At 36.6% G+C, this 13504-nt stretch overlaps 2 protein-coding genes across 2 annotated transcripts; one reads left to right on the top strand and one right to left on the bottom strand.

Moving 5' to 3' along the window:
• Positions 1-7384, bottom strand: porcn (porcupine O-acyltransferase). Its single transcript, XM_082188953.1, has 15 exons — positions 7080-7384; positions 6589-6734; positions 5949-6141; positions 4449-4492; positions 4146-4327; positions 3868-3998; positions 3700-3717; positions 3476-3490; positions 3255-3380; positions 2344-2444; positions 2054-2130; positions 1892-1955; positions 1565-1650; positions 1299-1409; positions 1-1206 (listed from the first exon to the last, which is right to left on the bottom strand). The coding sequence occupies exons 2-15, from the start codon at positions 6722-6724 to the stop codon at positions 1105-1107; spliced, it is 1386 nt and encodes a 461-aa protein (XP_082045079.1). The 5' UTR covers positions 6725-6734; positions 7080-7384; the 3' UTR covers positions 1-1104.
• A 1438-nt stretch (positions 7385-8822) lies between these two features.
• Positions 8823-13396, top strand: cpt2 (carnitine palmitoyltransferase 2). Its single transcript, XM_082189067.1, has 5 exons — positions 8823-9287; positions 10390-10470; positions 10579-10685; positions 10842-12146; positions 12608-13396. Exons 1-5 carry the CDS (start codon positions 9100-9102, stop codon positions 12934-12936), a joined length of 2010 nt encoding a protein of 669 aa, XP_082045193.1. The 5' UTR covers positions 8823-9099; the 3' UTR covers positions 12937-13396.
• Positions 13397-13504: the final 108 nt, after the last annotated feature.

Raw genomic sequence — 13504 nt, 5'->3', positions numbered from 1 at the left:
TATTATTCATTAATAAAAGTATAAGGATTGATTTACAACAGGGTAATTTAATGGAAAATGTGTTGTGTGATGAATGTCTGAACACAATAAATAAAAGAAAATAAGAACATACCTCAATTATTCAGCTAGTAATTATAATTTTTCTGTTTGGCACTAAAATGATATATATAAAAATCTTATTCAATGTTATGATGGTGTCAATACTCTATTCACTACCAAATAGCAATATTAATAATACACATTAAAATAAATACACAGAAAACAAAAACACACTTTATACTTTTCCTTTTCTCATTTCGTGTTGCCATAAATAATTTACATTTTAAAAAAGGTTAAATATAAGAAACTACCAAACACTACTAATACTGTCTCAGTATTCGAGTGTCTCAAAGGGTTTCAAACTCACCCAGAGACTTACTTACAATTCATACAATAGAAAGGATGTGAACTTTATCATATGTTCATTGAAAGCCCTATGAGGATGAAGTCATTTGGCATGTTTGTTGTACATGAGAACCATAATGGACAATCTGATTGTGAATCGCGGAATATGTGCTTTAGTGGAAAAGCATTAGCATTAGTTGATTTTCCATATGGGAATGGCAAAAAAACAGTCAGGATGAATAGATGCATACAATAGATGCAATACAAAACTTGAGCAGTTTGACATTAGAGCTTCTGAAAAAATCTATGAGAATATTTATGTTCTTTTCACACGTAATTATCAAGTAATTATCCTAAACCATCAAGCAAAACCTACTACAACTATAAGATTTATTAGTCATATCAAAATCTTGATCAATTCATATTCATTAATAATGGCTATGAATAATTCAATATTCACAGTTTGTCTGGATTGCTGTGTTAGCTTAGAAAACTTCAGAACATCCTGGTACTTGTAGAGGTCTTGGTCATGTCAAATCAATATTAACTACAGCAGTTTTTCCTGGATTTGAGGACTCTGGTCTGCAGTCACGTTCATCCAGAGTTCACAGTGATGTCATTAACGGCCACGACTCCTCTAAGGTAAGCTCGTATAAAATATCCAATCACAGTTATTGCTATCCTCTCCCAATCTCTCTTCGTCTATGTAGGTCTAAGCGTTTATAGAATAAGGCGATACAAGACCCAAAGGCCAAAAGTCAACCAGTGGCTTGTCCAGCTGAGCTGCATCCATTTCTGAATGGTGTGGCTGGCCATGCCATCCTGCGGACAAAAGAAAAATATTTTAAACAAATATGAATAATAACCTGCACAGAAAGTAAGGACAATAGGATTTCAGGAGAAGTGGCTTGTACCTCATCAGAATCCATGTCATCTATACTGGAGCCAAAAATAGAGCCCAGGTATGTAAAATGTAGCACTGCTAACATGCTAAATGTCCCATTAATTAAATATACCCACAATTCCTAGAGAAAAAAATAGGAAATATAAAGAAGTTACATTTTTAAAGACTTGAAAAAATGTTAAGTATACTATTTCAAATTATAACTCTTTTTTGTGGCTCTTTAAGTTATCTTTTTTGTATAGATTGCTTAAATAGCCATAATGACATATACAACACCTTTTTATGTCTGTGTTTGCAGTCAGATAGGCATCTCTTGGAGAGGACGCATGCATTTAAAATGATTGACAATCTTTTTCTAAGCACTGAAAACACAGAATGAAGGCACAGTCCGTCAAAAACACAACCAAATAGCAAGATGAAAAACAACCAATAGTGTGAAGAGCACTTAGAACATTAGAACATTTAAAATTAGAACAAATAAAACATTTTATAAACTGATTAAAACATTTTATAATGTTTTTAATTACTGCAATAACTGAAAACAGTGACATGAGCAATAATAAATGTCTATGCTTAAATAACTGTACCTGAACAGATACTCACCGTGTTCAATATATGTTATGAAGCCTAGTGTAAATAATACTGCCACAATGTGGAAACTTAGACCCTGTATGCACAGAAATACAGTATTGCATTTATTGTACTCTTGAGAAAGAATGCAATAAATTCAAATAAAAAATTAAAAAGAGGCCAGAACGCACTCACATGTAGCAGAGCGCTCGCTGTGTATGTCAAGATAATGGCTGTGAAGCTCCCATATCTGAGAGCCTTCTTAAACACATCTAAAAAAGGAGGAGAAATGAGACTTACCCATATACTTGGAGGTATTCGAAATATCAAATATACAAAAGCCTGCTTTAAATAAAAGCTGGTCATTCTGTTCATTCAAGTCTTTTGGGAGCTAAAATATTTAAATTAATTTCAGAGTGCAATAGAACCAATACAAAAATTTTAGAGAAGCCATTAACAAACGGAAAGAAAGAAAAAACACGTACAGGTGTTGAGCCAGCGGGACATGGGCAGGTTCCAGGACGTTACCACTTCAACCATAGACCTGGGAAACTCAACATTAAGTGGCTTTGCTATTGTCATGTCCCTGAAAAGACAGAAATGGAATGACAAAAAGAGAAACTGAGAGAAAGAAAGAAAGGAAGAGCATGAAATATTGATCAATTAAAAGTAAATGGCAATTATAATCTTTAAGTGATATTAATCATTGCAATGTCAGAAATAAACTTTATTATATTTTTATTGAAGCTAAGGTAGGCAATGCTTTTCATAAACACTTTTTTGTTTTACTGGTTATAACTCTCTTCACATCCTGATAGCAATTCAAAATAGAAGTGGTGTAAATATTTGTAAAAATTATATCTTCTGTGGAAGTCTCAGGACCAAAAAATGTTCGGCCAATCATTGCATTCAGTCCAAATGGATAGGATTTATTCATAGGATATATAATAGGATATATTAATATTTATATAGGATATATTAGGATATATTAATTAAAAATATCTTGTCATCATATATTGCTAGGCTCTCTGAAATTGCCTACCCTAGCTTTAATGGAATAATAATTGTATTATTATTATTAGTAGTAGTAGTAGTAGTAGTAGTAATATTTTATTAACAATATTTGCCCTTTGTATATTTTATAAAATATTTTACGTTTTTTTATAAAATAAAACAAAATAATTCCTATTAAATAATCAGACAGTAAGCACAGTTATCTTATGGCCACTGTAATGGCCATCAGTGTCTTGAGAGCCACTGAAACCATACTAAACAAAACATCAAGCCTATTTAGATTAGATTACTGTGCATATGAAAAAGAAGGAATTTCACATTCAGTCCTGTTTTATTTCTGACACTCATTGGTATTATGTGAATCTGTATAATTTATACAAACCACTTTAGATTGTCCTTCTCTTCTGTGAACCCAGCACCTGCCAGTGTGGTTGTCGTCTCACCAAGGTAACTTACAAAGTAATTACTGAAATGGAAGGACAGGCTGTTCTCATAGGCCTGTAGCCACCTGATGAGGAGAATCACAAAGCTGAAGGTTATCACAGTTATCACAGATCAGAGAGTAAACCACAGAGACTGTTGAAGGGCTTGTGGATTTCTTACCTTTTAATAGAGCCTCTGCATTGAAATATAAAATGAAATTCATTATTAAAAACAATCCAAAATGCCTAGTTTATTAATGGACAGAATTCAGAATTCTGAATCATTATTTTAATTCATATTCAAGTAAATTTCGCTGATGTATGCATGTTTTATGCTTATATTAATGTCTTTATTCTCCATGATCAAATTTTATAAATGTATTAATAATATAAGTAGGACAATACCTCATCTTTCGCTTCTTGCTAAGGAAAAATATGAAAACAGATCAGTCAAACATTAAAAACCTTCACTGAGCCACAGATAGCATTAAGATGTTTGATATTAGAAGAATCCATCCATACTTTACACCTTATTGCTCACTGAATAAACTATACACTCAAATTTATACTCACTTGCGGAGCAGCTTGTCTCCAAAGACTGGGATGAAGTACGGAAAGAGATAGGGAGCAATGCAGTTGGAAATGACCAGAGAGATCTGGCTCTTTACACAGCTGAAGATTGACTTCATAAACCAGGAGGCACTCTGTGGAAAATATCAGATAGATGCTCTAAAGTGCTGATGGAAAGCTCTCATACATCTTAAATTTAATTCTAATACATTTAATTTAATTTTAATACATCTTTAATTATAAATTGCATTAGAACGAAAGCTGGCAAATTTGAGACTCACAAGTTTTCGACTCTCTACCGCATCCATGTAGCTGCTGAAACTGATCCAAGGCCCAAAGATGACGGTACCCACAAAGTAAATGTAGCCCATGAACTCCACTGGAGAGGGAACTTTCTCCACTATGCCTTTGTCCAAGTCAAAGGCAAGAGAAACTGCCTTCATGGCCACTACCATCTGGGAACCTGGATGACCACAACAACAATTTCATTTTAAATTTAGTCAAAATTCAGTACAGTAAATATTTACCATCCTGGTCTAATAGTCACTGTAGTCAGATAACAAAACAACAACAAAAATACTGACCTCTCATTTTATGCCAGGTTGTTGTATCCATCATATGCAACTCTCTGAAACAGAAAGAACAGAATCTTACCACTGTATCTCTAACTCTGGGGAATATATGAAGCCTCAGATGCAAAAGCCTCTAAGTGCCATCTGAAATTTTCTTCTACAATGATAATTTTTATCAAGCTTGTATGTTTATGTTCAGTTTTTCACTTTAATGGCAATGAAAATTACCTATTAATTGTCATTAAAGTGAAATTACTGAACCTAAATATATGAGCTTGATAAAAATGCTCATTTTAGAAGAAATTTTCAGATGGCACTTAGAGGCTTTTGCATGTGAAGTCACATATATGTATATATTAGTTTTGGTCAGGATTATTGGCACCCATGGTAAATAAGACAAAAAATGGCTGTAAAAATTAATCTGCATTGTTTATCCTTTTGGTCTTTCATTCAAAAAAAAAAATCACAAAAATCTAACATAATCATTAAAGTAAAAGAATTGAAAGTGGGGGGAAAATCACATTGTGAAATAAATGTTTTTCTCCAAAACACGTTGGCCCCCTATAATTCTTTATGAGTAAAATATCTCTGAAGTATATTTCCATTAATATTAAAATTTTTTAGCACACCAGGGTGACTAGGAACATGAAATTGTCTTGCTATGACTTCTTGTTTCACAGGAGTATAAATATGAGGAAACACAAAAGCCAAATCCCCTTAATCATCCATCACAATGAGTAAAACCAAAGAATATAGTTCTGGTGTGCTGCAAAAGATTGTTGAGCTTCACAAAATAGAAAGTGGCTGTAAGAAAATCCCCTCAAAATAATTGAAAATCCCCATTTCCACCATCAGGTCAATAATTTAGGAGTTCCAATAAACTTAAGATGTCACAAATCATCAAAGAGGACATGGACATGTGTCTATATTGTCTTAATGCATGGCGAGGTGGAAAGTTTGAGAGGCCAAAGACTCTCCAAGGATTACACATGGAGAATTGCAGAGTTTAGGTGGGTCTTGGGGTCAGAAAGCCCCCCAAAAAAATCAAACAACCCCTACATCACCACATGTTGTTTGCAAAGATTTCAAGAAAAATCCTCCTCGCTCATCCAAAAACAAACTCCAGCATATTTAGTTGTCAGACACGACTGGAACTTCAAAAGGGACTGGATTGTACGGTCAGATAAAAAAAAAAAAAAAAGCTTTTTGACAGCAAACCCACCAGATGGGTTTGGTACAAACAGGGATAATAATAAAAAAGTACCCCATGTCCATGGTTAAATGTACTGCTGGATCTTTAATGTTTAAAAAAATGTGTTGGAGGTCCTGGAATTCTTGTTCAGATACATGGTACCATGGATTCTACCATGGATGTTCAAATCCTTCAGCCTAATTATTCATCTCCTCATCTTAACTATTTACACTGTAATCAGATATACAGTACACATTGACTACATTGTAAATACTATGTATAAAAATTAGGAAACAGAAGAGTGTGAGAGGAAGACAAACCCCAGAAGAAGGTAGATGAGGATAGTGATGGACAGGAAGGGTCCGCGGCTGCTTGAATGACGACACAGGAAGAGGATGAGGTAGCAGAGGAGGCTGAGAAGCACCACCCAAACCATGTGCAGCTCGAAGAACAGGAAGAGAGTGTAAAAACCGCCCGCCACCGTACTCAGGTGTTTCAAGAAAGAGGGCAGACCTGAGAGAGAGGAAACAGCTTTAAAAAATCTTTTTTTAACATAACATAATTTAATTACAAGTTTTTAAATATGACAATTCTGTCATTATTTATTTCCTGTCATGTATTTTGAAACATTCTTCTTTCCATGGAACACAAAAGAAGTTATTTATAGTAGAAGTGTTTTATCGCACAATGAAAGTGAATGGGATCACAGCTGTCAAGCAAGATACAAAGCTATTAAATGGCTTCAAAAGACTTGAGATATGGTACATTGTACATTACCTACTTTCATAGTGAATTATAGTATTTTTGTCTTTTTTGGTGCTTAAAAAACATCTGGCCACTATTCTTCTTCCTTAAATATACAAGTGGCAAGGAAGTTATACAGGTACATGTTTGGATTGACATGAGGGACTATTCCTTTAAGATTACAATACATGTTATGTGTTGTATCAACCCTCTTACCCAATCTCCACAGCAGCCTACATACTAGGCAGATGAGTAACAGCTGCCATACTTGTTCTAGACCCTGCTGGACAGTTGGAAGCAAGCAACCGAATCCCAGTTCCTGGAAGAACTCCTGTCTGCTTAGAGCTCCCATTGCTATGACTCTGAGAAAATAATAATAAAATTTGAGTTTGTACCATAAATAATAAGATCAATAATGTCAGGGTATTTGGTATGAGCAATGACAGATGCTTTAAGCTTCAAAGGTAAAGCTAAGATCAAGGCTGAATTGAGGTCAGTGTTTGTAAAATTAATCTCAGGGCTAGGCTAATACTGAATCCAATGCACCTATATGTTATGATTGCAACAGCTTTTAGAAATAGAAATATATTTTTTATAATTCCATTATAGAAATCTATTCTCATCAGGATGGGGAAAACCTTCTTGTTGGTATTCTGAATATATTTGTTATTATAACACCCAAATGTTAAGCCATGCAATAATCTTACCTCTGCAAGATGTTAAATACCCTTACACCGCAGTGCAACCAGACCGGACGTACGAGATGCAAGCTATTTGTAAAATCGACATCAGGTGTTATATCCTTTAAATGCAATAGCTCAAATGCACAATTCGTTACAGAGCGCGAGAACGGAGGAGGACGATGAGCACTTCACCCCCACAATCAACTCAAGACAGCGATGAACCATAGGAATACGTCTGTAGGTCCCTAAAATGTCAAGTTTTGCATGCATTCTCTTATATTACATAGTTACATTTAGAATAAAGATGTATCTTTTTCGCCAGGGTTCTAATCTAAATATTGAGAATTGTGTTGGGCTTCCAGCACAATCGGTCCAGATGATGCTGGAAATGCGCCTGATGTGGTGGCTGATGGCTGATTCCCATTGATGCTGTCCGTCGTTCATGATTACAGCGTCCCAAAGGAGCCCGACGACCAATCATCTTTCTGCGCATCTGTGGCTGAACCAATCAGAACGAAAAGGCGTGGCTTTAATAGCCTGAGTGCGTGTTGAAATCTGGTTGAAATGTATTCAACGTATATGGGGATATAATAAAGAAGCTACTTAGTATTGGTTTTAAATTTGCTATATTAAAATATACATTTAAATGTTATACCGAAATATATCACGTTGTCTGTTGTTTTGTGACATTTCCAATGATAAAAATAGCAATTTAATCATTAAATGCACAACTTATCAGCCTACATATACAGACCCTTTCCAAAAAATTAGGATATCATGGAAAAGTTTATTTATTTCCATAGTTCCATTCAAAACGTTAAACTTCCATAGATTATAGATTCAGGGCCCACAACTTAAACGATTTCAAATATTTAGTTGTTTATTTGTACATAATTTGGGCTTCCAGCTCATAAAACCCACGAAAACAGGATTTCAAAAAATTAGAATATTACATGAAATCACACAGTAATTACACAGTGATACCATGGTCATTGAACCAGGTTTTGGTTATTTTGCCAGTGTGGGCAGGTGCAAATCCTGCTGGAAAATGAAGGATGAAGTGCTCTGAAAATGTCCTGGTAGACGGCTGCGTTGACTCTGGATTTAATAAAGCACAGTGGACCAAAGTCCTCTTTTCTGATGAGAGCAAATTTTGCATCTCATTTGGAAACCAAGGTCCCAGAGTCTGGAGGAAGAATGGAGAGGCACACAATCCAAGATGCTTGAAGTCCAGTGTGAAGTTTCCACAGTCTGTGTTGGTTTGGGGAGCCATGTCATCGGCTGGTGTTGGTCCACTGTGCTGTCCACTCAACGTAGCCGTCTACCTTCAGAGCACTTCATGCTTCCTTCAGCAGACAAGCTTTATGGAGATGCTGACTTCATTTTCCAGCAGAATTTGCACCTGCCCACACTGCCAAAATAACCAATACCTGGTTCAATGACCATGGTATCACTGTGTAATTACTGTGTGATTTCATGAAATATTCTAATTTTTTGAAACCCTGTTTTCGTGGGTTTTATGAGCTGGAAGGCCAAATTATGTACAAATAAACAACTAAATACTTGAAATTGTTTAAGTTGTGGGCCCTGAATCTATAATCTATGGAAGTTTAACGTTTTGAATGGAATTATGGAAATAAATAAACTTTTCCATGATATTCTAATTTTTTGGAAAGTGTCTGTATATTGTTTGTATATAAATGGCCTGTTTATATTGGTACTTTTATTTTGAAAAGGGTGAAGTTAGTGAGGCGGAAGTAATTAATTAAATATTACAACCGGATTTATTTATTTATTGTGAAGCCGTTAGTGAAAATTATCTTAACAAGCCGGGTTTTTTAAGGTTTGTTGAAATATTTTTCTACATAGAAACGTTAAGCGAGAACAGGCAGCTAATTACTGTTGGCCGTTCCGAAAGCGACAGTATCTGTCAGACATCCTGCATTCATTCAGTGGGGTTGCCAGCTTGCAGAAGGTTTGGAATTGAAGTTGAGATTAGTTTAAGATTAGCAAGCAATTCATAATTAATTAAATTACAAGTTGTATGATGGCAGGGCTGCTCTCTACGCAATATAATTCCGCATGGAGTAAATTACACCTGTTAAGAAACAACCCTGCCCTCTCAGTTCTAACGAGCACTCAACGTAAATACAGCAGTAAGGATGGAGCTGGGATTGAGTTTTTACACAAAAGTGTCGTCCCGACCATGCACTACCAGAAGAGTTTACCAAGGTAAGAGAATTACTTAAAATCACAAAAATGCAAAAACCCACGTCAGAGAATTAATTTCTGTGACGCTGTGCTTTATTGTGTCTTTGATTTTGAATCGGATCTTAGTTGGAAATACTATAAGTAAAACATTTGTATACGACAGTTTTAAGTCATATAAGAGAATGTGGGTGAAAGTGCAAAGTCTACGCTTTTAGATTGCAAGGGGATGAGGACACGGTGTTACAAGTAAATACGCCCCCCCTGCCTCAGTTTTTCGTTCCCTCGGCATTGGTCCGTGTTACATTGTAGAGGTAGAATTGCATTTGTTAATAATGAATTCAGTTTAATTGAATGAAATGTCCTTGAAGGGAAATTGTCTTGAGCTTGTGATGCTGTATACACTACCGTTTAAAAGTTTGGGGTCAGTAATTTTTTTTTTTTTTTTTTTTTTTTAAAAGAGTCTCTTATGCTCACCAAGGCTGCATCTATTTGACAATTATTTGTACAATTTAAAATGATTTTTTTTTGTTTTAATTATTATTTTACTATATTAAAAAATGTAAATAAATAATATGATGGAAAAGCTTAATTTACGGTAGCCATTACTTCAGACTTCCAAGTCACAGGATCCTTCAGAAATCATTCGAACATGTTGATTCGGTGCTCAAGAAACATTTCTTATCGTCATTGTTGAAAACAGTTGTGCTGCTTAATATTTTTGTGGAAACGGGATACATGTTTTCAGGATTCTTTTGAAGTTCCTACGGTCAGGATAGAAATCTTTTGTACTGTGTAAAAATTCTTTACTTTGATCAGTTTAATCCAACCACAATGAATAAAAGTAATTTAAAAAAAAAGTCTTACAGACCCCATTCTTTTGAATGGTAGTGTACATCAACAAAACATTGTTAAAATCAGAATTTAAATAAGAGTAGTAAATAATTATACCAAGTAAAAGATCTCACAATAAAATCCATTCAAAATGATCTGAAATACAGTAAAACGATACAAAAGATTTAAGTTGTACATTACAAAATATTATACAATATTGTACAAAACCAACAAATACATAAAACTTTCAATGAATTTGTTTTCCGAAATACATTTTACATGATATTTACAGGTTACCTGTCCCAAAATTGGAGGATACTATACAGAGATATTTGGCAGCTCAAAGGCCCCTGCTGAATGATGAACAGTACAGGTAATAAGCCAAGGGTAGCTATATCAACTCATTCATTTCATATCTGAATTAATTAGAATTTTGATATTGTTGATATTTTGATATTTCTGTTCCCTTGAAATCCAACAGTAATACAGAGAAAGTAGCTCACGATTTCCAGAGCGGTGCAGGCAAGCAGTTGCATGAGGAACTTGTGGCCTTAGACAAGAACAACAAGCACACCAGCTATATATCAGGTGGGATATCTATCTATCTATCTATCTATCTATCTATCTATCTATCTATCTATCTATCTATCTATCTATCTATATATAACATAATAACAATTTAATTTTGTTTTAACTGTAACCTCAATTCAATGGATCAATGAATTTCTCCTTTTTACCTTGCAGCTCCATGGTTTGACATGTACTTGTCTGCTCGGGAGTCTGTTGTGCTCAACTTTAACCCCTTCATGTCCTTTAACCCTGACCCCAAACCCGAGTACAACGACCAGCTTGTGCGGGCCACCAACATGGTGTGCTCAGCCGTCCGGTTCATGAAGACCCTTCGTGCTGGTTTGCTTGAGCCGGAGGTGTTTCACCTTAACCCCGCCAAAAGTGACACAGATAGTTTCAAGAGGCTGATCCGATGGGTTCCCCCCTCCATCTCATGGTTTGGAGCCTACATGGTGAACGCCTATCCTCTGGATATGTCCCAGTACTTCCGCCTCTTCAACTCCACACGTATACCCAAGTACAGGCGCGATGAGCTCCTCACAGACGACAAGGGCCGCCACTTGCTCGTAATAAGACGAGGCAACCTGTATGTGTTTGATGCGCTGGATCGGGACGGCAACCTGATAAAGCCTGCTGAGGTTCATGCTCACCTGAAATACATCTTGACAGACCCCACAGAAGCTCCTTCATTCCCGTTGGGTGTTCTAACCAGTGAGAATAGAGACACCTGGGCAGGCTTAAGACAAAAACTAATGGATGCTGGAAATGGCGAAGCTCTGCAGTTAGTAGACACCGCTTTGTTTTGCCTCTGCCTGGATGAGGAGGTGATGAGAGACCATATTCACATCTCTCACAACATGCTTCATGGAGACGGCTGCAACCGCTGGTATGACAAGTCCTTCAGTATCATTTTGGCTAAGGACGGACAGGCAGCCATCAATTTTGAGCACTCTTGGGGTGATGGCGTGGCCGTTCTCCGCTTCCAGAATGAAGTCTTCAAGGACACCACGGAAAAGCCTCTGGTTGGCCCTGGCTCCCAACCCGCATCCGTGGACTCTGCCTCTGCAGTTCGCAGAATAGGGTTCAAACTTGATGAAGAGTTAAAAGCTGGAATCACAAAAGCCAAAGAGAACTTCCACGCCGCCGTGTCAAAGCTCACCATCGACGCCATGGAGTTCAAGAAAGGTGGAAAGGAGCAACTTAAGAAGAAGAAGCTGAGCCCGGATGCCATCAGCCAGCTTGCTTTCCAGATGGGCTTCCTACGGCAGCATGGCCAGACTGTCGCCACATACGAGTCCTGTAGCACCGCTGCCTTCAAACACGGCCGCACAGAAACCATCCGTCCCGCTAGCATCCACACAAAGCGCTGTGCCAAGGCCTTCGTCCAGCAGCCCGGACAGCACACAGTGGAGCAGTTACAGGGGCTGTTGAGTGAATGCTCCAAATACCACGGGCAACTCACTAGAGAGGCGGCCATGGGTGAGGGCAGCAATTCAACAACCTTTCGGTCATATTCATGTGGTGTCTTGTGATTTTATGAGACAAACTGATTTTTTTGTTAGCAAGACATGTTTATTTTAACCAGTATTGAGCAAGTTAAAGGGATGAAAATGAAATGTTCTGTCATCATTTACTCGCTATCTTGTCATTGCAAACCTGTCTGACTCTTTCGGTCTTCTCTGGAACACAAAAGAAGTTTTTTTTGTCCATATAATGAAAGTTATTGTGATTCAAAACAACATTAGAACCCTTTGACTTCCATTGTATGGGTTTTTATTTTTATTTTATTTTTTGATATCTTCTTTTGTATTCCACAGTCACACAGGTTTGGAACAACATGATGGTGAATAAAAGGGGTGAAGCATCAAAATTAGATCTTTAGTTCACTCTCAGCTTATTTCATCATTGTCATTGTTTCTTCCTTGTGTATTTTCATCTAGGTCAAGGGTTTGATCGCCATCTTTTCGCCATGCGCTACCTGGCTAATTTCAAAGGAATGGCACTGCCTAGTCTGTACCAGGATCCTGCATATGCCGCCATAAACCACAACATCCTGTCCACCAGTACTCTCACCAGCCCAGCGGTCAGTCTGGGCGGGTTTGCTCCTGTGGTGCCTGATGGTTTCGGAGTGGGCTATGGTGTCCATGATGATTGGATCGGATGCAATGTGTCCAGCTACCCTGCCAGAAATGTTCATGAGTTCCTTAAGTGCGTTCACAAGTCCTTGGAAGACATTTTTACAGTCCTTGATGGAAAACCCATTAATTGAAAGTGCACTTAATATTTTGAAGTTTATTAAAGCACTTAGCCTATGGGCTAGTCTGAATGTAGTGCATTTATGTTTTACTTTTATTAGATAAGGTCTCAATGGTTTAAGGTAGAGCTAATAAGCTTTGTGCTGTGTGGATAGACATGGATAGGCTTGGATAGACATGGATAGGCTTGATTTTAAACTCATACTAAAGTGATTGATCCAGAGAACTGATTGGTTGTGGGGTATAGGCAATTCTATCCTAACATTTTTGCAGTGTATTTTCCCCGTTGTTTTTTGGACTGCAATTTTTTATTATTTTTTTTATGCAGAATCACTGTAGCATACAAATAACTAAAAGATGAAAGATGTGCCTTATAAGATGTAAGAACATGGAAAATTATGAATACTGTGATTGTAAATATTGTAATAAAGCTTAACAAAAATAGCATGCAGAATGAAATAATTCTGCCACATATGTATGTTTATGTGCATCACATACATTAACATTCAAAGGTCAGTAAAACGTTTTTGGAAATATTTTTACTCAGGATGCATTAAATTTATCAAAAGTGACAAAGACTTG

Source organism: Leuciscus leuciscus (assembly GCF_965113295.1).
Source record: "Leuciscus leuciscus genome assembly, chromosome: 13".
In the NCBI taxonomy this organism is placed as follows: domain Eukaryota; kingdom Metazoa; phylum Chordata; class Actinopteri; order Cypriniformes; family Leuciscidae; genus Leuciscus; species Leuciscus leuciscus.
This window is presented reverse-complemented; position numbering and strand designations above follow the sequence as displayed.

Excerpts from the sequence above, each read along its gene's own strand:
- porcn (XM_082188953.1), bottom strand. The coding sequence starts at position 6,724 with ATGGGAGCTCTAAGCAGACAGGAGTTCTTCCAGGAACTGGGATTCGGT. Across the intron at positions 6,142-6,588 it reads TAGGCTGCTGTGGAGATTGG|GTCTGCCCTCTTTCTTGAAA; the intron begins GTAAGAGGGTTG and ends CCTCTCTCTCAG. Across the intron at positions 2,445-3,254 it reads GAGAAGGACAATCTAAAGTG|GGACATGACAATAGCAAAGC; the intron begins GTTTGTATAAAT and ends CTGTCTTTTCAG.
- cpt2 (XM_082189067.1), top strand. The coding sequence starts at position 9,100 with ATGATGGCAGGGCTGCTCTCTACGCAATATAATTCCGCATGGAGTAAA. Across the intron at positions 9,288-10,389 it reads TACCAGAAGAGTTTACCAAG|GTTACCTGTCCCAAAATTGG; the intron begins GTAAGAGAATTA and ends TGATATTTACAG. Across the intron at positions 10,686-10,841 it reads GCACACCAGCTATATATCAG|CTCCATGGTTTGACATGTAC; the intron begins GTGGGATATCTA and ends TTTACCTTGCAG.